The 26,119-nt window shown below is 43.9% G+C and overlaps 1 protein-coding gene and 1 long non-coding RNA gene across 8 annotated transcripts in view; one reads left to right on the top strand and one right to left on the bottom strand.

Moving 5' to 3' along the window:
• cdh22 (cadherin 22) overlaps positions 1–26,119 on the bottom strand; it is a 200,453-nt gene that overhangs the window by 12,618 nt on the left and 161,716 nt on the right. For all 7 annotated transcript variants that reach the window (XM_089009500.1, XM_089009502.1, XM_089009505.1 and 4 more), the window contains 4 exons: positions 18,463–18,584; positions 9,424–9,541; positions 6,511–6,660; positions 6,141–6,242 (listed from right to left, as the gene is read on the bottom strand). In XM_089009500.1, the coding sequence (XP_088865626.1) occupies positions 6,141–6,242; positions 6,511–6,660; positions 9,424–9,541; positions 18,463–18,584 (492 nt within the window). The remainder of the gene's footprint in view (positions 1–6,140; positions 6,243–6,510; positions 6,661–9,423; positions 9,542–18,462; positions 18,585–26,119) is intronic.
• Positions 1–26,119, top strand: part of LOC148890742 (uncharacterized) — a 219,077-nt gene that overhangs the window by 48,910 nt on the left and 144,048 nt on the right. The window lies entirely within an intron of this gene.

The raw sequence follows: 26,119 nt of genomic DNA, 5'->3' as shown, positions 1-26,119 counted from the left end.
GACCTCGCAAGACTGAGTCCATCAGTCTCTGAAAGGTCTGTGCCGCCCCCTTCAGGCCAAAAGGCATACGGAGGAATTCAAAAAGGCCAAAAGGGGTTATTACTGCAGTTTTTGGCACATCTTCTGCCCGTACCGGAACGTGGTGATAACCGCGAACGAGGTCGACTTTGGAAAAGATCACAGCTCCGGCCAAACGTGCGGAAAAGTCCTGGATGTGCGGAATTGGGTAACGGTCGTGTGTGGTTACATTATTAAGCCGACGAAAATCACCGCACGGCCGCCAAGAACCGTCACTTTTGGGGACCATGTGCAATGGTGAGGCCCACGGGCTGTTGGAACGCCTCACGATGCCCAAGCGCTCCATCGTCGCGAACTCCCCTTTCGCCATTGCCAATTTTGCCGCGTCGAGGCGACGAGCGCGGGCAAAAACTGGCGGGCCAAACGTGGGAATGAAATGCTCTACCCCGTGTTTAGTATCGGCATTGGAAAAGGCGGGTGTGGTTAACGACGGATAATCGGCGCCAATTATGGGAACTGTGGTCGCGGCAACAATAAAGTTCCACTTGAATTCCCGTCCGTGGAAACGCACAGTCACCGACCTGGAACCGAAGTTAGCGATGGGCGAGCCGTTAGCTGCGCACAAGGCAGGCCCGCATCCACCTGCCATCTTGTCCGCAGCGGTGGGCGTCAGCAGGCTTACTTGTGCCCCGCTGTCCACAAGGAAACGTCTTCCTGACGAGGAGTCCGTGACGAAAAGCAGCTCTCTTTCGTTGCTGGCGCCCACGGCTGCTACTGGGTGTCGGGCGTTGAAGATTCCCGTCGTCTCGTAGGAGCAGGGAGGTGCGCAGCGTCGAGCCTTGGCGCCAAACCGCTGATGGAAATAGCAGGTGGCTTTCCCGCGCCGCTTCTGCGATCCCACTGCGGCCACGACGGTCGGATCGATTTGCACGGCTAACCGCCGTATCGCCAGAAGCGCTCGATCTGCTTCTTCCGCCAAGCCACGACAGTCGCCGGTGGCTAGGCACGTCGAGTTAGCGGGGGATGTGGGGGAAAAGGAATCCGCCATCATCCGAATTTAACAGCCACAGCATTTTGCCCATTAGATCCACTGCTGTTCCGTCGCTGAGTCCGGGAAGCGAAAGAAGTCTGTCTGCTCTCTCGGAGGCCAATAGCGTGAACCGCCGGAGCAGCAGTTGTTTGAGCGCGTCGTACTTCCCGCATCGTGGAGGCGCGCGCAGAAGTTGCATCATGCGATGCGTTGTCGGTTGGTCGAGGGACGCCACGACCATGTAATATTTTGGGTCATCTGTCGTGACGCCTCGTAGGTGGAAAAGTTCTTCCACATGCTGGAACCACGAAGCCGGGTCGCTGTGCCAGAACTCGGGCAACTTCGCGGCGTAGGCGGCAGCTGCGAGTTTGGGCGCTGGTCGTGGCGACATGGCCGTAGAAGTCAAAGTCAAAGTCAAGTCAAAGTCAGCTTTATTGTCAAATATGCTAATATGCATGACATACAGCACAGATGAAATTAATGTCCTCTCGGACCCAGCGTGCAAGACATGCAAGGCACTTATAACGTGGCTAAAAAAGACATACAATTGACAACAGACAATACATGTAATTTCTGTATGTAAAGTGAGGTAGTGTCGTATGGAAAGTGAGGTAGTGACGTATGTAAAGTGAGGTAGTGACATATATAAAGTGAGGAAGTGACGTACATAAAGTGACGTAATGTCGTAATTGCAAAAACAAACAACTAGAAAGGGTTGAAGTGAGGTCTTGTCTAATGAGAAATAACAAAAAATAGAGTTCAGGATGATCGTACAGCATGTAGCGTGTACTCAGAGTTCGGTGAGTGTGGCAGTGGGAAGGGGCAGGCTGGGCAGGGCTGAGAGGGAGTTGAGTCTCCGGACTGCCTGGTGGCAGAAACTGTCCTTGAGCCTGCTGGTCTTGGCTCGGAGACTATGCAGTCTCCGACCCGATGGCAGCAGGCTGAAGAGGCTGTGGGAGGGGTGGGTGGGATCGCCAGCGATCCGGATGGCTCTGCGGGTGAGGCGGGTGTTGTAGATGTCCTGAAGGGGGGGGGGAGAGACACCGATGATCTTCTCAGCTGTCCTCACGATGCGCTGCAGAGTCTTACGGCAGGACACGGTGCAGGCGCCGTACCACACGGTGATACAGCTGGTCAGGATGCTCTCTATGGTACCGCGGTAGAAGGAGGTTGTGATGGGGGTCGGGGCTCCAACTCTTTTGAGCTTGCGGAGGAAGTACAGGCGCTGGTGGGATCTCTTGGCCATTGATGCCGTGTTGTGGCTCCAGGACAGGTCTTCGGATATGTGCACTCCCAGGAACTTGGTGCTGCTCACTCTCTCCACTGCAGCACCGTCGATGGTTAGTGGAGCATGCTGGGGGCGCACTCTCCTGAAGTCCACAACAATCTCCTTCGTCTTCTCCACATTCAGATGGAGATTGTTGTCCTTGCACCACGTGGCCAGGCGGCTGACCTCGTCCCTGTAGGCTGTCTCCTCGTCGTTGTTGATGAGGCCCACCACAGTCGTGTCATCCGCAAACTTTATGAAGAGGTTGGAGCTGGGTGATGATGGTGAGCAGTCGTGCGTGAGCAGAGTGAAGAGGAAGAAGATACATCTTCGTCCGTTGCCATGAACATTTCCATCGTCGGGGTCACCAGTGTAGCCGTTGAGGAATGAGCACACACGACTAAATGTGGAGACGTGTTTATTCCAACGGCTAACAAGTGGATCTGAACTGAACAGCAAAAGCAGTGTAATATATGTAACATGAACCGCCCCCTCCTCTGCACCTGCTGGGTGAGATGCCTGGTCCTAGTGCCCGCCACAACACCAGACTTTTGGAAGACATTGATTACTTGTTCCTCTTTCTGTATAGTTAAATCAATTATCAATTGTATTTCAATATACAAAAATAAATAAATAATGGCTTGCCGATAATCGGAACACAATGGAAATGAGCCTTGCCTATGTGTGTAAATTATTTTATACCTGGGGTGCTTCTGGGACGCTTTGTTTATTTAACTTAAATCTGATCCAATATTTAGACTTCAAAAAAACAATTAATCTTGCTCTTGATGAAAATACATAAATCAATTACCACAATGTCTCACCATATTGACAAATTATGAAACAATGTATTCCAAAAGAGAGTTAACTTTCATAGTTAAGGTAGCAAATTTTCCCCTGTGAAATGTTGAAAGCATTAATAAATCAATTGTACATTAAAAAGGTAAACAATAATCAACAAAAATAAAATAAACCATCAATAAATCTATAAATAAACAAACAAATACATAAATAAACATGTCAATAAATAAATAAATAAATAAATACAAATAAATACATATTTTTTACATATTTAAAAAGTAATATATAATATATTACATTCCAGAATACATTTATTTTAAATGCTGAAAACTAATAACATTACATTTTAAAAGTAACTTGGGTGGTCATGTGACTTGAGTATCCTTTCAGTATATATTTATTCTTTCTGAATTGTTCTGGCAAAGCCCTGAAACTTGATCAAACTTTCTAAAAGTAAAATCAATGTACTTTGAATTGCCTGATTTTGCAAACATTCTTTTCTGGTTTTCCCGTCTTAACTTCCCCAGGAAGTCCCACAAAGCGGTTGCAAAGATTCGGAATGGCACGGACCTTGCGCAACTCCTTCGCGCAGAGCCTCACATGCTTCCTGAGCGCGTGTGCAGATGTCGCGATAAGCACTGCTGACAAGAATAATAACTTGCCCCGGGATCCCGGAAGTTCATCTCCAGCAGATGGGGAGTTAATTGGACTGGAGGCACACAGATGCCGAGGCGTCGTCGGCGTGGATTCATCACGCCGGGCCCTTTCAATGTACGAATGGAGAAACCGATTGTTTATGAAGTAATTAGGAGAGAATTTGCTTTCATTTTGCGCCAACAATTGATGTAACAGAGAGGTGGTCCCACCTGAGGGGGGTGCCTGCTGTGTGTGTGTTGACGGGTTACACGCTGCAATCGGGCGCGCGTGAAGAGAGTAATTCATCCATCCATTTTCTATTGAGCATGTCTACATTAGGCTCTTTGGTAACAGGAAGCCCATCACAGTTGATATGGGGCGAGAGACTGGTTGGATAGCAGTCATTTATAGAATCTTAAAAATATTTGGAATGACATTTAAAATCGTTTCACCCCTTCCGAAAACAGTATGTGTTGAAAGGAAAAAGGCACATGCATATTGTATATTACTCAACGTTGCTGTCGCTTGCCAAATATTGTCAAATTAATTTATATTCAAAAATTTGTGTAAATGGCTGTTCCAAGCTTCGTCTGTTAATATTTTATTTTAGATGGTTAAAAGAAAACGTTCGTAAACTGAGGTATCGAACGCTATAGCACCCGAACCTTTCACCTGACGGACATTAAATTCGCAAGAATATAATACTGGCATACAAACTAGTTTTCGGCAGAAGAACATCAAACTACACGGCCAAACAGCCCCACCGTGAAAAAAAAAATTGAACCCTGCTCATTCTGGAGTGCCTCCGCTGAATGTAATGCCCTGTATACGTTGTCCGCTGTTGCTAAAACGCTACGGTGCCAATTAATAGCACTTTCAAAATAGCAGAAACTACTCAAGGGGGGCTCATCTCAAGGTGCTCCATTTGTGCATGTGCTTTGTATCAAACCCCCCAAGGCTTATCATGCTTTTTATTTTTTGTGACTGACGGCACACAACACAAAGTTGCCTTTAATAGCTGGCAGAGGATGCATATGCGTCATGTTTGTATATGCTTTTAAGAAGTTGATGAATAAGTGATGCTCTGCTCCATCGAAGATGTTCCGCTTAATGGAGCTAAATTCATAACATGTCTCATTAGGACAAGCTTTTTTTTTTTTTTTTTTTTTACAAGACACGGATCGCGGTGTGAGTCACACTGGCAAAGCAGTAGGGAGTGTCGCGTCAACCATCATTTCGGTGGTGCCGTGCGCTCGCTTCTTTATTGAAGATGATTCATGAAAAGTTCACACGGGACAACGCTGAACATCTCCGATCTTTGCGTCAAACATGCGTTTGGAACAGAATACAGATAACGCGACATTGTACTGTTCCTTCTAATGGCCACCAGGAGCCAGTGCAACACCCACACCATCTTTGTAAATACACAAAGAAGACATCGCTTCAAAGTTTGCAATGATGCAGTTGATTCAGTCGATTTTTGGATAAAGTGTTACGCCGGTGCTTGAATGGTTATACCCGTGGGGTTTTGCATAAGCAGTGCTTTTGGTGCTTTTATTTTGGAAGTGTAAAGAGTTGCCCCTTAACTAAGCACATCCTGCTTGCGTTCTGAAAGATAAAAGTAGCACTTGAAAAGCAAATTTATTATTTATTGCTATCTAAGCATTTCAACGTTTTTGCAGCAGCCATAAATATCACAAGCTTTGAATTTTATGTCCTTGTGGGAGCGTCTGCTGCATATTGCAACACAGCAAAGAGTCAATGGGGGAAATTTTGGGGGAGAAAATCAACAACAAACCAAAAAGACTAGGTTGCCCTTGAAAAACCGAGAAGACACAAACAGAATATAGTAATATATTCACGTGTACCCATTTTTCAAGTTGTGTTTCATGAGCTGATATGTGAGCTGATTTCATGAGCTGTAATATGTGGAGGGTATGAAACATCCTAATGACTTCCCCAAATTCAGAACGGCCCCTGAGAGGAAACTGTAACCACAATGTGGCTTGCTGCAAAAAACGAGTTTGACACCCATGATATAGAAAATAAAGTCAAATTCAAACCCTCCCCCACTTTGATCCAAGTCAGTTAAGGACCAATTAATTGGTTGGATCATTTTTGAAATTACATTCAAAGATGATCATGTGGTATGATGTGTTCAGGGGTATCCAATCACACACACGATTTGTCATGTGTGGGGAACTCAGTTCAGACACTGAAAATTGAGTCGACGGTGCGTACCCCCCTGATCAAGTCCAGTGCCCCCTGGGGGCTCGTTGGCCTGACCGACGCTCGAGGGCCTCATGAAATGCGCTTACCCATCCTGTTAGCCACACATTTATCCTCCGAGACAAGCCACCTATTCATGAGTGACCTCTGCCGGCTTACCTATGAGGATGAGCATGCACACCAGCAGTGCGATAAGTGCCCCTGGGCTCAGGGCTGCGCTCATGACGTAGGCTGTGGCGTTGCAGGACTGGATGGTTCCCGCTGTTTAAGAAGAAAATGGTGGGGGGGGGGGGGGGGGGTAAACAACAACACATTACAGCGAGGCAAAGAGATGAGTCACTTCAGCGGACAACGATTAAAGGCATCCAGAGTCAAGCTAGCAGTCGCTCTGCGGCCTTGCCTTGCGTTTTTGGGCAAACAAAGCAATACAAGCAATACAAGCAATGAAGCAAAGAGCAAAACAACCCAAGCGACCTTTTTGGAGCAGATGACGCTGATTGTGATGATGATTGCCGCTAATGGTGCTCACCTGTATCACAGCTGCAGATGTGAATGGTCAGGGTGCCCGTGGAGCTGAGCGAAGGAGGACCGCTGTCGCCCACCAGGATGGGAAGGAAGTAGATGTTCTGCTCATGGCGGCTGAAACCCGACCGCTGCGTACGGACGCCGGCGGTGGTGTCTGGGTTGGGCGAGAGGGGACATAGGATGCGTTTTGATCGCCATTTGACACTATGTCAACGTAACGTGCCCGGCGAAGACTCTTGCGAGTATAGCAGCCAAAGCATATGAGACCCATTTTGCAGGTGGGCAAGAGTTGCTATGACAACTGTGGTGACAATGTTTGAATGGAAATTTAAGTTTTGCAACATTTATCCTTTGTTCACTCCTCCATCACCCTATTATAAACAAACATGAACGCGCAGGGAGAAAATGATCAGAACAAACAGAAATTAAACATTAGGGCTTTATGTAAGAAGCCCGACTTGCAGACGGAGATGGATGGATGAGAAATCCTGCGGAGGCTTTGACAAAGAGAGTCGGAGCAGCTCGGTGGCCATACTTGCATAGGAGATATCGAGCAATCCATCTTCCCGAACGTACATCACCATTATCCATGCATGCTGCACCAGTGATCCCCTGGCATTCGACTAAGACAATCTCTCTTTTTATGCTAGTGCACATCCATCTGTCCATTCATCCATTATCCATCTATTTTGCAATCTGTTTATGGTCACTAGGGTGATGGGCCTGCCAGGGCCTATTATAGCTGATTTAGGATCATAGGTTGGCGTAGGTTGTACACCATGAACTGGTTGCCAGCCAATCGCAGGGCACACATTTATGAACAACCGTTTGAGCACACAGTCAGACCCATGAAATATTTACAGTCTTCCATTAAAATGTCATGCATGTTGTGGAATGCAGGAAGAAATCGGAGTACCAGAAGAAAACCCACGCAGGCACAGAAGGACATGCAAATGACACAGCTGTAATGCAGGAAATCAAACTAACCCTGGACATTTTTTACTGAGGTGGACATGTTAACCACAGTGCCAACCTATTTAAAATATAGTCTATCAGTTTATGTTCCATTTACACTTGAAAATTATATAAGTATTAGCTGAAGATTTTTAAATAACTCCACATCAAATTCAGTCGAGGCTCTTTTGAAGGGTGGGATGAGAGAAATTGCGCAAGATAACCAATGACAGAAAAACTGCTCATGCATGACAGGTTAGCAACTTGGAACACTAAAAAATTTAAATAATTTAATTTCAGCAAACTGAAAATCATTCGCATTGCCATAAGGGTCCTGGCAAGAATCAAGCAAAAGTTTGTGATGCTGATAGTTGCTTTCCCTGACAACCACTGACAGCATTACAGGTGTTGATCAGTGCAACGGTGTTTGGTAATAGGTAGGCTGGGTCGGGAGGAGGATCTCCTCTCTTTTCTTCTTTTCTGTTCTCTTCATCATAGCGTGAGCAGAGGCCCGCAAGACGGCATGACGAGGAGACGATGCGACAGATTGAAAGTGACAGGTTGACAAATGTGTCCACCAGAGGAGACACGGGAGAAGCCAATAACGAGAACGGGTGGGAGGATTACAAAGTCTGCGTGTGGTTTCGCACCCCCCTCTCCGTACCCACACAAACACTTTTAGGTATACAAGGTTCACTGTAGCGTGGGTGTTTTTTGATTACCTTCCGTGGCCTACCCCATATAGAATGTAAACAAACATGTCCGCTGGGTCGGCACTGCCTGCGACCTTTGCATATGCTAAATCACACACATACACACCTAGTCACGCTAGCACAGCGGAAATTACACACGCTGATTGATGTGTCCATGTATGTATGAATGTGTGTGCATGCGTGCATACACAGCTGGAGGAAGCTTGAGGCATGCATCTTCCTGCCCATTTGTTCGTGCGCAAAGTTTCACGCTAAGGCAGCAGCAGGCCTCGCTTGCTGCCTCAGCCAGCGCGGTGACATTTCTCCATAGCTCAGGCTGCTCCCGTGACATTTTCCCGATGTCATATAAATCTTGATTTTGCCGTGTGTCACGTTGGCTTAAATCCGCATCTTTAATCGAGAATCTGCCCACATGTTTTTTTTTTTTCTTTCTTATTTTCTGATAGGGGACAAGGCAAAGCGGGCAAAATGGATGTGCGGCGATAAACGACGCCTCGTCTGAAGTTGGCAAAAGGTCAATCATTGGATATTATGGTTTCTTGTGTTTATTGAGTCGAGTTGTCAGTCATAATTGTTAGGGAGAATAGTTGTTGTCATCTGGGACATCGTGCTATGCTACCTTTTACACGGAACAACATGGAGAACTGGGACATTATGACTCCAACGGGAACAACCAACAGACCCGTGTTATGTAAAATTGACTCTTCAATGGTTTGTAGACATGTAGTTGGGCCTGAAATGAAAAGCTGAAGAATTCAAATCCAAAAGCCCGCAAGCGGCATCAATTTCGACAAAAAGAGTCGCATCTACGATCAGGCAAACCGCATGTTGCGGTATTGTCGGATGATGCACTTCTTAAACCCGCCAATCAAAATAATGATGCACAACTCATCAAAAATAAAAAAAATGGTGGCAGACTCATTTTGGTGTCATCTTCATTAAAGCCAATCACAAGCCCATCCATATTTATGTTCTCACTGGCTTGTTGCATTTTCACTTTCTACTAATATAGCTTTGATTGGGATTGGAAAAGAGTGTGAAATATGCTCATTATGATAAACAGCCCAAGAGAGAGTCTGTCACAAAAGTCAAGCATGTCGAGATGCGCACCTTGAAAATTTATAGATATCGATTGATTTTCTCAGCAGAGTTCGTCAAGGTCGCAAAGATGTGGACAAAAAACTGTTTGCAAGTATTAAAACACTTTGGGAAGGTCTGGCAAACGCCAAAAAGGTGCTTCACACACTCACCTTTGATGTCCCACAGGTCAAAGTGTCGATTGCCTGAGGCTTCTGGCGCTAAAGTGAAGTAGAAGTGATGACCAGTCTGTGGCTCGTCTTTGTCCACCACACTGATAGTGTGAATTATCTGCAGAGAGGACATGCGGAAGATGAAACGATGTGTGAGATAGGCGAGAGCCATATAATCGTTGGATCCGTACAGAGTGAACAGAGCCCACACATTTTAAAATCAACTTGAATGAAGCTTGAATTGATTTTAGGGTTCATAGATTTTCGGTGAAAGTGAAACTGAGGAGGTCAAAAGTCAGTCACATATTTCTCAGGGAATCTGCCTTATAAATATATTTATAAGGCAGATTCCCTGAGAAATATCCATATCTATATATCTATATATCTATATATCTATATATATATAATATCTATATATAGACGTGGCCTAAACTCTGATACAACCCAAACCCTTATAAAGTCTCACTAAAAAGGCCTCCCTCCCGGCAATTTAAACTCGGGCTGCCATATTCACTAAAGAGAGAAGCAAAACGCAACCGGGACAGAGAAAATGAAAGGCACAAAACTCGGCCGGGGTGTCGTCCGACAATCTTCTATAAGAAGACTGATCCCGTTTCAAAGATAAAACTCTACTGTGATCCAATTTGGAGAACTCTGCGTGGACACAATGAGGTGAGATGCAATTTGCGGGGAGCTGAACAGACAAATCAAAACATTCCCGGAGAGGCTGGTCAACAATACATCCTTCTTCTCCGCAGACATCATCTGATCCTCTGCGGGGATCACATTGAATAGATGGCCACAAACACAAACACATGTGCCAAAACAAAGAAAACAGTAGTACACAAGTGCAAAAACTAAAATAAAAGCACGGCTGGATATCCGTTTTAAAAATTTCAAACTATTTCTAAACTTCAATTGAGAATGGACAAAAACACATGCACACACACGCACGCACGCACGCACGCACACACACACACACACACACGCACACATACACACACACACACACACACACACACACACACACACACACACACACACACACACACACACACACGCACACACGCACACACACACACACACACACACACACACACACACACACACACACACACGCACACACGCACACACACACACACACACACACACACACACACACACACACACACACACACACACACACACACACACATACTCACACAATCAACTAAGCTGCCAAGCCACAGGAAGCTCCAAGACGACAGAGGTACAAGCAAATCCACAGGTATGTGAAACTGGTCCTCGGGGGTCCCTACACTGTATGCTTTCGATATCTTACATCCTCCAACACACCTGATGCAAATGATCGGCTGCCGGTAAGCTCTGAGAAGTCTGATATTGAGATATTGATTTTGATAATACGAATGGAGTCTGTTGGGAGCGTGAAACATCCAAAACATGTCCAAGAGTGGCTCTCAAGGACTGGACCTTGTCACCACGTTGCTAAGCAGGTGTCACTTACAATATAATACATAATACATATACAATATGCATTTCTAAATCTTGCTGATGCTCGACAGTGCAAGCCAACACCTTGTTCATCGCCATTCCCATTTCGCACAATGGTTAAATACGCATTTGTTGTTTATGGTATCATGAAGAACAACCAAAGTGAAGGACGATCGCTGTCAAGCCATTTCCAGATGCTCTGTGTTTGACTATCGCCACCACTTACAGCCTCCTCTTGTCTTTTTTTTTGTCTACCCATCTGAACATGCCAAGTTGGTTGATTTCTGCAACAGAGATGACTGAAATACACTGTCTGACGTTTCACTAAGCCGGAACCTTTCCCAGAAGACTGAACGGATTGGCATTTAACCAGAGGGCAAGTGCGATTGATGACTTAATGGTAAGTGATTCCGCGCCAGCTGCGTTACAACCCGCTTTGCGGACCACTACGCAGCCAACAACCCTTCTCTTATGAAAAAGTTTGGAAAACATGTTCACAAATGTGAATGTCTCACACTGCAAGACATTTTTTGGGTGTCTGTGTGTTCTCTCACGCAAAAAAACAAACAAAACTCCAACACCTCTCATATGTAACGGAGTTGTGCACTAAGATTATTAAATTATGACGGAAGTGACGCAACGGCGCACAGTGTGGCACTAAGTCCCGTCCATAGTTTTCATAACTACTTGGACGAGATTTATGGTGAGTCACATTCCTCTGATGGTCTGGATCAACGCGCATTTTCATGACAATATCTTATTTTGTTTCCCCTTTTGTACTGTCTAGTGCAGGGGTGGGCAAACTTTTTGACTCGCGGGCCGCAATGGGTTCTAAAATTTGACAGAGGGGCCGGGCCAGGAGCATTTGGAGGGAGTGTTTGGGCCGGAAATACTAAACCTAAAGCATTAAAGGACAACCGACACCTCCGGAAAAGTTGTGTCCATAATTTGTAAAATCACTTCAAATGACTTTGACTGAGCGTATTTTAATAAGATTTCACCGCATATAGCTGTAGTTTACGTTTTAAAACTCGCGCTGAATATTCATGAAGTCTTGTTTTCGAGTTGATGACGATCCCCATGTGACGTCACGTTTGGAATGCCCCTGACCGAGAAAGCGACACACAATGCATTTTGCGGTACTTTGTTTGGTCTGAAAACTTCGTGTTGATGGCAATTAAAATTAGAAGGAAAACACATAAATCACGCGATGGTGAATCGTTGTGTGTTGCACCAAGACTACTATTTGATACTAGTTGACACAAATTCCCAGCAGACAAATCAGCCCATTTCCAACGGAGCTTGGGCGCCATTTTCTGCATTTTCTGGGTGCTGTCATTGACAGCTCGAATTGAAATGGGAGGACTCCTTGAATCAATTGCAAACATTTATGCTTTCCTCTTCAGAACTATTTGAATCATATTCATAACTGGATGAGTAACAAGAAAGCATCTTCTCCGAATCTGAAGCCATTGTTTTGATTCTCGAGTAAGGCAAGACATCTTGGAGTGACGTCACGAACAAGGGAGTGGGACCTTCTGAAACTCGCCATTTCCGGATTCATTTTGAAGTCATTTTTTCATTAGACCAAAAATATCAGCCTGTGTGTTTTGGGTATTTTAGATGGTATAAAACGTTTTTCTGATCTCAGTAGGAAACAAAAAAAAATGGTGCCGGTTGTCCTTTAAATGTAGTGTGTACAAACCACAGCACAGCACAGTAAGAACACTACAACCCAATTTATCAACTGTCTTTCAAATGTGAAAAATATCCCTGATCAATTAATAAATTTGTCTCAAGGAATATGCAAGATATGGCATTTACAGACTATTTCGCAGATACTTAGGAGGAAATGGAAATAGATTAAAATAACATATGCACTGTGATTTATCAAGATTGAGTCTGTTTTTAATAAGTTTCAATCGAAGGGGCAAAGTTAAGAAATCAACATTTATTGAAAAATTTAATCACTTTCAACATTCAAAACATATTATTACACAACGAAATATTCAAGCTCAATAATACCTACTTGTGTTAAATTCCGCAAAATCATAGATGGTTTGTCCTGACCGCGCGCTCTATGAACTCGCCACGGACGCCCTCGCCTTCACGTGCAAACAGTACACGTGTACCGTCGCCAAGCACACAGACATAGGCTACCTGCAGTTGAAATTTGCATACTCGGCACGGCAGCCAATCAGAAGTCTGCTTCTTTCTTCCGGACTTTCGCAAGCGTTGTAAGGTTGTGCATTTGCCTATCATTTTCCAAAATAGATGCACAGAACCCCAGCCCAGAAGAAAGATTCAAAAGAAGCTAACAACATGTGTGACGCTAAAAAAGACGTACTTTTATATCAAACCGTGACTGTAAAGTGTACGTGAGAGTTATGAAAGAGGCTTAGTGGCTCGTACCAAGCAATGCAAACATTGCATTGTGCACCATAGTGACAAATGACTACTGCCGCGCAATCTGCAGCCTTGGACATTTGCTGTAAATTAAGCAAGGTAACATTAGTGGTAGGTACAGCCTTAATTAATATAAAAAATTAATACTTTTTACCATTTGTTTTTTATTGCGATCGTATCGTGTTTCATGTTGTGAAAAGCGGGGCAGTCAACTTTTCAGAGTTGTCTGCCCTTTTGTCCGCTACCTTTTTGTCACGCGTTTCAGACATTGTTTTTACTATAATTTGGATAAATTCGGCGGGCCGGATTAAAAAGACTAACGGGCCGTATGTGGCCCGCGGGCCGTAGTTTGCCCATAGCTGGTCTAGTGTTATCTAATTAGTTCCCCGGTTCCTTTTGAGTCCAGATTACTTTTTGTGTCATTATTTAATTCAAGTTTTGTCGAGTGGAACTTTGAAAAACATGTGCTTCATAGTGCTTTTCTGTTGCGCAGTTAAGCACAAGACGAAACCCATGTGACTTTACCCATCCCTTCTGCCATACTGTGTTGCAGGTAACAATTGTTTCGTTTCATTTTTATTGTATAGTATTTAGTTTCTTGTGCCGTGTTTCATTTGGCCGTGAGTGTTAGTGGCGGGTCGAACTGTGCCGCCATTATCCAGTGCATCGCGTGTTCGCGTCGACCGACCGTCTCAAATGTGATGTGTTCAGGGACATCATGTAAATAACACTGAACTTGTGTTGTATTCTCTTTTTCTGTAAATAACCACTATGCGATTACACGTTGTTCATTCTGTTTTGTTATCTACAATGTTCTGCATATTCAGAACTACTTGGATGAGACTCATGTTAATCACAAGACGAAACCCATGCAACTTTACCCATCCCTTCTGCCATACTGTGTTGCAGAAATAAAAGAAATAAAAAGACACAACCATGCGTCTGGTATTATTAAGACGGCAGCAACGTGGAGCTCAAGACAGTTACTGTTGTGACACCCGTCACACATATAAGCGCAAAAGTCTCCTCCAAAACAGATCTCATCTTCTCATCATTCTCCAAAGGCCTTTCAGGTTGGTTAAAAAGTGGGTGGGAGCGGGGGCACCGTAAGCAGAAAACTAATGTCTGAAGCAATGTATCGCGTGAGCCATGATTGGCAGAATACTCAGCAGGGGCATTCCTCTTAAGGCTGTGGGTGACGATGAACTTGCTGCGAGGAAAACCACCGCCATTCTGAGCAAGGTCGCAAAGAAAATTTTAATGAGCTGCATAAATCTCCCTGCGGTGTTTCAATAAAACATGATCAGAAAACTACACCGAAACACTTTTTTTTTAATTGAGTCAATTTTATTTCATCAAGTGTGTAAAATCATTCGGATTCCGTGACATTTTATTTTTAGTAGCTGATACAACTACTTAAAATATGTACCTGCGTCAAAACGATTGTATTTCGCGCAACCACTTGATGAAAAAATTGATTCCTATCTATAGATCACACGGTTGGTTCGACGAGTCATTTCGCCACATGCAGCAAGATACGGGAAGAGGGTTGTGTGGGAGTTTATCGAGCAGCTCGTGTCGCTCCCTCAAGCACAATCACCTAATTAGATTTCTATCCGCCGCTCCCATTTCATTACCCTCTTAAATCTCCTCATTCGGTTGGAAAGCTGGAGGGGAAGACTTTCCCAAAAGTCCAGCCCGTCTGCTCGGGACCCTTCTGACCAATCAAGGTTGCGAGAAGAAGGGAAGGCGTTTCTATATGAGGTGAGACATGCTGGGTAGCTAATGAATAAAATGCCTGCCATCAAATAATGAAGAGTCATTCATTTCTGATGGCTTTTGTCAATAGGATCTCGAGTAGCGGGGTTAAAAGAATGAACCGCTACAAAGTCAAGTTACAATTTATACAACCATTAATTACAAAAAGTCTCAGAGGGTACATGGAAGGCTACACTAGGTAAGAATGCCTAATTCCGCAAACAGTCTCGTTAACCTTGAAACCATTAGCTTCTGTGGCTTTTAGTCTTATCTGGGACAAATATATACAGTTCAGTTTTTAGGGTTAATTTTTGAAATTTGGGATTCACCAGCTCAACTTTATCCAAGCAAGTAAAACACTCTTTTGCTTGCGTGTTGAGCTCCCGTTTTTCTTCTGTGAATGAGCTGTTTGTGACTTCATAAAAGAACGGAAATTGTTTTGTGAGCATTTCTCCCATTGATTCTTGGAAAGCTTTTTTAGTCAAAGATATCTCACTTGACAATGTGAAAAAAAACAGGCACCAGGATTTTTTTGTGATAGTCAGAGATCTGAACCTTTAATCCCCAAAGCGTTATCATTTCAAACTTTTCTGATGGAGTCACCCTATATTATGACTTGGATGGGTGGGCGCCGTGGAAGACCATCCTGCAGAGCAACCGGTCAGTCAAAACAATTCTTGCCTTGGAATGAGAACATCTTTGAGGCAAATAGATTTCAGGCACAAAGAATAATCTCCTGAGATCCTGCCAACCAAAGACTACCTTTTACAATGAACTATTTTCAACTTTTGGAGTCCAACACCCCTCAATGTAACCTCTGTACTTGACCCGAATGACGTAGAACTTACTACTCCTAAACTCACTCAATTGGCTCTGACTTTTTTGCAAGAGCATTGACAAAAAGCCCACCTAATAAAACCATCAAAGACCGCAAACCCGCAAAATGTGTCGCACTCCAGGAGACAATGTCGGCCCATTTGCAGCAACAACGTGGATGCTGGGTGCAGCCTTCTGTGGAAAATTTGGAAACTCGTTGCAGGCAATTTGACAGTTGATTCGTTTTGCGTTGATGTGAAATACAGCAGGTGTTGTGTGAGCTCTAATGGATTCTGCCAGCGTCTCAGGACTCAGACGCTCGACACTCAGCAAAAGTGGAGTGGATTCATTTATTTTTGCTTTTCACAAGCCAAATGGAACGGAGAGGAGCGAACGTTCTCGGGGTGGCGTCAGACAAAGAGGAGAAGCTCGCCGCATTAATTGGACTTGGACTTGAAGCAAAGGAAGTATTTTCTTTCATTTATGAATCCATTCCATCAGATTTAAATAAGGATGTTGGCCTGTCATCTATCTCTAGCTATTTCTCTATCTGTCTTGATCAATAGATAAATGGATGAATGGATGGATACTGTCGATGGATAGAATGATCGATGGATAGATGAATGGATGAATGGGTGGACGAATGGACGGATAGACAGACAGACAGACAGACAGACAGACAGACAGACAGACAGGCAGGCAGGCAGGCAGGCAGGCAGGCAGGCAGGCAGGCAGATAGATAGATAGATAGATAGATAGATAGATAGATAGATAGATAGATAGATAGATAGATAGATAGATAGATAGATAGATAGATAGATAGATAGATAGATAGATAGATAGATAGATAGATAGATAGATAGATAGATAGATAGATAGATAAGCATTTAGATCGTCTTGTTGATAACATTTCAATTTTAAAGTATTTGGGAAAGCCATTTTAAAACGACTGGTAACATTTTTTTCAGGTTATTTAGTTCATTATGAATTCATTCAGCACTTTTGAATTTTACTTGAGTGATACAGTTCAAAGCTGCCATTCCTGTTTCTTAATTGGTTTGTATTGATCTCATCTAGGTGTGGTTTCTTCAGAAAAACTGCACTGGGACCTGTGAACGTGGCCGCCTATTTTAGCCTATGCAAAGAAAAAAAAATCTAAATATTTTTAATCCATGAATACAAAACAATTTATCATTCATCATTATTCTTTTTTTTTTGTTGTCAATTGCAAATTTAGCAAAAAAATCTGCACGCTCTCATGAGGCTGTCATTTTGCCACGTACTGATGCTCGCTATCGAGATTAGAATTCCAACTACCTTACGCGGGTGTGAAATTAGAAATTGGCAATTGATTTCAACGGAATTGCAGTATTGTGCCGTCCCTTTGTACCCTTTTTTTCAACTTCCTCTGCGCTGAACGCCTACGAGCTCTACCGACGCAACCTATCCCTCGCCCTTGAATTATAGGAACCCCCGTAACTTTTGAAAATAAGAGAGAGGCGTGAAAAAAGGATTGTTTCCTTCAGGCTGCCTCCTGTGAATTCCCCAGAGACTGAAATGAGTGCTGGAAAGCCTTTGGCCAAAGGCAAATACATTTTCATCCAATCCCAGCAGCGGCAGCAGCGGGAGTCGCACCCGTCTCCACAACACCATAAAAGCCAGAACAGATAGGTAAAAATTGATGCGAATAACCTTTATGCACCCCGCCATCCCGTTTCCCCTTACGGGAACCACGTAGGCATTTCCGTGTATTCGCACAAAGAGCTTGCAAAATACGGTTTTGGTGCAGGACGTCTAATCAACTCTGTTGTGATTAGAAGCTGAAGGTTAATGCAGGCTTGTTCCGGCGGGGAGGTTTGAAAAAGGGGGGTGTGGGAGTGTGGTGGGTGGCGCGGGGAATCGGAAAATGTAAGCATTTAAAACCCCACGGATCAAGAGGTGGACAGACCTTAGCCTCATTACACATGTAAATACGCCATTTAACATAGTGGTGGCGCTGTTTGTATTTATTTATAATATTTATTTATTATTTTGAAGCAGCGTGTATTTTCTTTTTATTAACACTTTATTTAGAACATTAGAATAAAGTTAGCCCAGAGCATTTTGTGTGTTTGTCCGTGTGATGTTGATGTCACTCTTTCCTTTATAGATTGGGAAGAATGTGTGCTTTGGACCAAAGTTGTTGAAAATTGATGCTAATTTCCCGTGAGCATGTATGTCAATGGGATTTTCCAGTGATATTAGCATTAGCATCTGGTGATGTTTTTAAAACGAAACATGCATCATCGTTAAATTTTAGTTCTGTGTGATTCTTTTAGTTGTGTGTTTAGCTTGATTGTGAATGCATCATCGTTATCATGAACGAGCTTCAAATACGCTGAAAAACAAAACACACTTGCTGCACAAGAAACACGTTCGCAATGATGGGAACAAAGAAAGTGACAGAACAGCATAGAAGAGGACATTTTTGAAAATGTTTTGCTTTTGCATGAATAAATCAAACAATTGCTTAGATTTTTGCCAACATGCTGCCGGAAGCGAAGGTCTTAAAAAGAGTGGAAACTGTACCTGCCCCGCCTTGGCATCTTCACATATGGAGGCTTCGTTCGGTGTGGCCAGCTCAGGGGGATTGTCGTTCACATCCAAAATCCGAATGCTCACAGACGAGTGCGAGGCCATGGTGTGGTTATCTACAGGGTAAAAGAATGAGAGAGCAGGTCCTGTGAGCCTTGCATCGCTAACGTTTCTGTTGGCCTCTCACTTGGATCAACACAGCTGTCTACAGAGGGTCATTTGATTTCGTGAGTTAGTCAGCGACTGCGTGGAGCCGCAGGACTTTGGCCGGGACACATTGTCAAAACACTGACATTGACAAAGGAGTGCAGAGCTGCCAGCACGGAAATTTACAGTCCGGGGCCCGGCGCAGACAAAAATGGATTTCATATCAAACACGGTGAAAGTAGGGAAGGCCTTTTTTTTTGTACTCATCTATTCATCATCAACGCTGTTTACCCTGATCAGGGCTGTGGTGGGTTACAGGAGCCTATCCCATCTGATTTTGGGGTAAAATTAGACCCTAGACGAGTCGGCAGTCAGTCTTAGGGTGCAAACATTGATAAACAAACATTCATCTCCACAACCACAATGTCGCCAACTGGGGACTGAGCCAATGCTTTGACTCACTGAGGTGTTTTGAAGTTAAACGATGTATGATTGAGAATGTGGTCTTCATTGTGCCTTTGAGATTTTATTCCAATCTGTTTAACTCTGGCTATCATCATTCAAATTTATTTTTCTTGTTAAAATGGTCTTAAAATAGACACCAACGTTTCCCAATGTTTGCATCCAGTGCTCCACTAATATGTTGGATTTATGTGGAACACGTAATGACAGAGGTGTTTGTTTTATTCATTAGGACATTTAAACTCGATCACACAGGAGCAAGAACCCATGCACTCGGGCGGCGGCGCTCTTAATGGGCTAAAATGTCAACGTGGGAGGTGTGAGCTTGACATAATTAGCACAATCAAAAGCTACTTGAAATTACTTTGACATCTTCTTGTATATTCATTTGGCCAATGTCTCCACAAAGCATGATGTACAGGAAGGGCTTGAGAGAGCATGCCCAGTCTCTCGCTCGATCTCTTTCTTTCTTTCTTTCTTTCTTTCTTTCTTTCTTTCTTTCTTTCTTTCTTTCTTTCTTTCTTTCTTTCTTTCTTTCTGTCCCTCTCTCTCTCTCTCTTTCTCTCTCTCTCTCTCTCTCTCTCTCTCTCTCTCTCTCTCTCTCTCTCTCTCTCTCTCTCTCTCTCTCTCTCTCTCTCTCTCTCTCTCTCTCTCTCCCTCTCTCTCCCTCACACACATAATGTGTGTATTTGTGGTCCACAGGTCTTAAAAAGAATGGAAACTGTACCTGTGAGTTTGTGTGAGAGCCAATTTAATGTTGAAGATGGAGAGAAAATGAGAGAACAATAATCTTAATGAGAAGCATGCTACCTTCAGGTGGTGGCTTGATATCCTGATTGATTAGAGAACATTTTTAGTGAATAAATCAGCAGTCACCAGACAGTGCACGTATTTGTGATTTATAAAAACTAATAATAATAATACAAATGAAACAATGTCAACAAACCAGTCATGAGTACCAAAGCTGCCATTGCAGTAGAAAGACACTCACGACATTGACATCAGCCATACAATAAGGCGGCAATTTGTTGCATTCGTTGATGACATAAGGCTTTTTCTTCTGTTAGATTTGACACATTAAAAAAAAGAAGCAAAAAAAAAGTCACTAAATAGGTTGACAAATTAACTCATTCACTGCCAGACGATGTGCAAAATGTGTCCACTCAAGTGTCAGGGGTTTTTCATCATTTTCACACCAATTGCAGGACCCACAGAATCTTGGGTTTTCGAACTACATTAACATTCAACACTGCATTAGAAACCTTATATACCTCTATTCTTTCATCAGAAAAATTCCTAGATGATTTGGTTCTGTAGATATCGGCTGTGAAATCAAGCGGTTTCTCAACAAATGCCTCATTTTTGCCAAAAAGCCGAGAAAATGACTTTTTTTTCTGCTGAGAAGCAAATTCAAGCAGAAAGCTGATCAAGGACTATATTTTTAACTTTTAGTGACACCTCAAACACCTGGACAGTTGTTTACTTCTATGAAACTTCTTCTTCTTTTCCTTTCGGCTTTTCCCCTCAGGGGTCGCCACAGCGAATCAGTGTCCTCCATCGATCCCGGTTTTGTGCATCCTCTTCTCTCACACCAGCTACCTTCATGTCCTCTTTGACCACATCCATAAACCCTCCTCTTCGGTCTTCCTCTCGGTCTCCTGCCTGGCAGTTCAAGACTCAGCATCCTTCTCACGATATAGTCACTGTCTCTCCTCTGGACATGTCCAAACCATCTCAGTCTGGCCTCTCTCACTTTCTCTGCAAAGCCTTTAACATGAGTTGTCCCTCTAATGTACTCATCTCTGATCCTATCCAACCTGGTCATTCCCAAAGAAAACCTCAACATCTTCAGCTCTGCTACCTCCAGCTCTGCTTCCTGTCTTTTCTTCAGTGGCACTGTCTCCAGTCCAAACATCATGGCTGGTCTGACCACGGTTTTAAACACTTTTCCTTTCATCCTAGCTGAAACCCTTCTATCACACATCACACCCGACATTTTTCTCCAGCCGCTCCAGCGTGCCTGGACACGTTTCTTCACCTCTTTTCCACACTCTCCATTGCTCTGGACAGTTGACCCCAAGTACTTAAAATCCTCCACCTTCTTTAGCTCTTCTCCCCTGTAGCATCACGCTTGCACTTGGATCCCTCTCATTCACACACATATATTCCGTCTTGCTGCGACTGATCTTCATTCCTCTCCTTTCCAGGGCATATCTCAACATCTCTAGTTTCTCCGCCACCTGTTCCCTGCTCTTGCTGCAGATCACAATGTCATCTGCAAACATCATGGTCCAAGGAGATTCTTGTCTAACATCGTCTGTCAGCCTGTCCATCACCATAGCAAACAAGAAGGGGCTCAGAGCTGACCCCTGGTGGAGTCCCACCTCCACCTTGAATTCCTCATTCATACCGACAGCGCACCTCACAACTGTCTTACAGTCATGATACATGTCTTGTACCACTCTGACATACTTTTCCGTCACTCCAGACTTCCTCATGCAATGCCACAGCTCTTCTCTGGGCACCCTGTCATACGCTTTCTCCAGATCTACAAAGACACAATGCAATTCCTTCTGACCTTCTCTGTACTTCTCTATCAGCATTCTTAAATCTGTGTAAGCTCTCAGTCGTACAGGAGTGGTCCATCGATGAGAAGGTTTCTTCAGCCGTCATCTGTACAAAAGTGAAGGTTTCGGACGTTTCGCCTCCTATCCAAGAGGCTTCGTCAGCGAACTAAAGTCTGACTGGTCGTATCGGCCCCATTTATATATCCCTAATGTCCAGACCTGGTGGCGCCGGACACAGCTATGATAGGTCCCTACTCTCAGGTTGGGGGGGGCGCGGGACCCCCCCCTGTGGCCCCACTGATTGTTCCTACATTCCTGACTAACGATTGGCCTATTACACCCACTCCCCCCGGTATCACCTCATCAGCATAACGACCCTCATCAGCATTGCGAAAGTTGCCTAACCTGTTTTGCCTGGGCAGGCTATTGTATTTCATACAATAGCCTAGGAACAATCAGTGGGGCCACAGGGGGGGGGTCCCGCGCCCCCCCCCAACCTGAGAGTAGGGACCTATCATAGCTGTGTCCGGCGCCACCAGGTCTGGACATTAGGGATATATAAATGGGGCCGATACGACCAGTCAGACTTTAGTTCGCTGACGAAGCCTCTTGGATAGGAGGCGAAACGTCCGAAACCTTCACTTTTGTACAGATGACGGCTGAAGAAACCTTCTCATCGACAGCATTCTTAAAGCAAACACTGCATCTTTCGTACTCTTTTTTTGGCATGAAGCCATACTGCTGCTCACAAATGTTCACTTCTGCTCTTAGTCAAGCTTCAACTACTCTTTCCCAGAGTTTCATTGTATGGCTTATCAACTTTATTCCTCTGTAATTAGTACAACTCTGCACATCTCCTTTGTTGTTAAAAATGGGCACGAGTACACTTCGTCTCCATTCTTCAGGCATATGTTCACCATCTAAGATCTTGTTGAATAACCCAGTCAAGAACACCACCGCCACCTCTCCAAGACACTTCCATACCTCGATTGGTAAATCATCAGGCCCGAGTGCCTTTCCCACCTTCATCCTCTTCAGCGCCCTCCTCACTTCATCCTTGCTAATGCTTGCTACGTCTTGGTTCACAACAGTCACGTCTTCTACTCTTTGTTCCTTCTCATTTTCCTCATTCATCAATTCTTCAAAGTACTCCTTCCATCTTGCCATCACACTACTGGCACCTATTAATACATTGCCATCTCTATCCTTAATTACCCGAACCTGCTGCAGGTCCTTACCATCTTTGTCTCTCTGTCTCACCAGCCTATAAAGATCAGTCTCACCTTCCTTGCTGTCCAGCCGAGCATACAAGTCATCATAGGCCTCTTGTTTGGCCTTTGCCACCTTTACTTTAACCGTGCGCTGCATCTCCTTGTACTGCTGTCTACTCTCGTCCGTCCTCTCAGTGTCCCACTTCTTCTTTGCTAACCTCTTTCTCTGTATACACTCCTGCACCTCTTCGTTCCACCACCAAGTCTCCTTATCTACCTTTCTTCCACTCGATACACCAAGTACTTTCCGACCCGTGTCTCTGATAATGTTTGCTGTAGTTTGCCAGTCATCTGGAAGGACCGCTTGCCCACCCAGTGCTTGTCTTACCTCCTTCCTAAATATCATGCAACACTCTTCCTTTTTCAACATCCACCATTTTGTCCTCACTTCAGCCTTTGGTTTCTTCATCTTCCTCACTGCCAGCGTTATCCTACACACCATCAACCTATGCTGTCTGGCTACACTCTCACCAACCACTACTTTACAACAAAAGCAAAAAGACTTTTGATGACAAAACTACATTTATTTAGATTTATAACAGATTCAGAACCATAAAAGGATAAAAAACAATCTACAGTGAGATCTCAACTTACAAACACCTTATCTTACAAACTTTCGTCTTACAAACTTCAAATTTCTGAAAATTAACCCTTATAATAAACTCTATTTTCATAATACACACCCACCACGGCTGGCGGAGTGATCTTCGGCGGAAGCACACGACCGAATATATGGAAGGTGACTCTCCTTCCATAAGCCATCAACGACCATCAAAAAGGTAAATAAAACTTTAAATTATTTTACAGCACAGTTTATTCCTTTAATTACAGTCCTCATGTAATGTGCCTCTCTTTACAAACAGCAATTCCCTTTGACCTTCGACCTCCAACGCCATTCCATCAAGCCATCAATGACCATCACAAATGTAAATAAAGTGACTTTATGATACAATGCAGTGTATTTCTTTCATTACAATACAATAGCACATTTATTATACATAGAATAAGGTATGTTGTGTGTATTTCTAAGGCTTATTTAGTCGAAAGGTATATTTCATGGAAACCCGGGAACATATTATTCCCATTTTAATGGTTTCCTATGGGATTTTTTTTTAGATACACACTTTTCGCCATACACACTCTGTCTGGGAACCAATTAAGTTCGTAAGTTGAGGTCTCACTGTATTTACAAATGTGTGCACGTGTTTGAACTATTTACAAGTGCGTGCGTGAGGTTCAACAGGTGTGTGCATGCGTGTGTGTGTGTGTGTCTGCATGTGTGCATGCATGAGTGTGTGTGTGTGTGTGTGTGTGTGTGTGTGTGTGTGTGTGTGTGTGTGTGTGTGTGTGTGTGTGTGTGTGTGCGTGTGCATGCGTGTGTGTGTGTGTGTGTGTGTGCGTGCGTGCTTGCGTGTGCCTGTTCAATACTGTAGTTTTTTTAGCTTGGCTGATGCTTCTTTTAGCAATCTCTGCGGGAGTTGGGGGGATACTCCACTTTTACCAGGATCTGTAAAAATACTAACATCAGCATGCTGTACCATTTTCATCTCACAGCATCAAAGAGGGAAAAAGAGGCATCAACAATGTGCTTGAGACATAACAGTAGCATCACGTGCGCTTGTGATGTCACAGGATCAACGTCACGGTACATAACTCGACAAACTGGGCTTTTTGAACACCTGGACTAAAACACTGTATTGCAGGAGGAATTCACCGAGCAAACAAAATAAAACTAACACAAATGAATGTGCACCCAGACTTCAGGGTGGGTTGTCTGGCGTGCTTCTGCGTCGCAGGTCACCGAGCTCGACGGCAGCCACTTATTGGAGGAATTCAGATCTGGCTCCGAGTCACCCGACAGATCACCCTCACTTCGTGTTGCAGCTACGCTGTCAGTCCAATATTGTATCAGTGTCGGCTGCTTATAATCGTGACAAACACTCTTGATCGTGATTACCGCTCTCTCCTCCATTAAAACACAGCCTCTTCCCTGCTCTTCACGGGGCGATTGGAGGCTGCATTTTTTTAGCAAAGCGTAACTGTTGCCCCCTCGTAGGAGGGAAATACATTACATACAATTCACACACAAGATAGACTTGATCTGCAATTTCACTCAGAAAAAAAAAAGCAAAACGCAAATAAACTCAGGAATGATGTTGTACGGCATATTTTCAATTCCCGAGTAAGTTCCTGAATGGCAGCGAATGAGCTAACTTGCTAATGACAAAACTAGCAAGCTATCTCTCTGCCTACTGAAATAACCAATTCGCTAATGGCCAAGCTAGCCATCTTAAAAGCTAGCAGGCTAACAAGCTAATTAAATATATGGCTATCACGTAAAGTAACAACGTAGCAAACTGGATAAGGTGCTCTCTGACCTACTTGTCTAAATCAATGCAGTTATAATTTAACCAACTAATTAACTAATTAACCATCCTCTCAACTTGCCACATCCACACATTCCACATGGCAAATTATGATCATCTTTAAGTATGATTTGACGGCGGTTCTACACACGAGTTGCAAGCTAAAATAATCACAACTAAGTGAATACCACAGTGATATAAATGGAGCAATCGTATTTTGGCGGGAAATGAAGAAACATAATATATAAAATAGCCGGTGGCTATGCGAAAAAATATCAGAGACAAAGTAGCACCCTGGTACAGTCTGCATATGCCGTCTCTGGCTGCTATCGCGGCTGATGAGAACGCTGGCTGGCGCTAATAGTATAATCCTCACATCAATGCATTTTTTTTTTGTATTGTGGCAAAGCGGGACCGAGAACAGAAAGGCAGGCTAATTTTGTCTCCTCATTCTGTCCCTGTCCCCGCTGAGCTCCAATGAAAAGCAGCAATCATCCCATGTTACACATTAAACATTAGAATTTCCAGAATTGAAAACACATGAAACAATGTAAGCATTTCCCATACTCCTGCAGCCCAAGCCATTTGTGTGTGATGGTGGGGTGGGTGGAGAGAGGGGCCTGAGGGAGGGGGGGGGGGTTCTATCAAGTGAGACGCATTTATTCATGTGGACCAAGTGGTGCTGTTCTAAATGTGGCTGCTGATGGACAAGAAGAAAAAAAAACGATTGTGTTGTGGAGAGTGTTGCATCTTTTGTGGCATTCGCCAGCTGTTGTGCATGTTCCTGAGATTCTGTGTGGTGTACAGTGGCTCTAAATTATTCTGACAGAACTTTGGA

The sequence above is a fragment of the Hippocampus bargibanti genome, linkage group LG12 (genome assembly GCF_051943395.1).
Source record: "Hippocampus bargibanti isolate YZ-2025 linkage group LG12, ASM5194339v1, whole genome shotgun sequence".
Lineage (NCBI taxonomy): Eukaryota > Metazoa > Chordata > Actinopteri > Syngnathiformes > Syngnathidae > Hippocampus > Hippocampus bargibanti.
The sequence above is the reverse complement of the archived record's forward strand: the minus strand, read 5'-3'. Positions and strand labels throughout refer to the sequence as shown.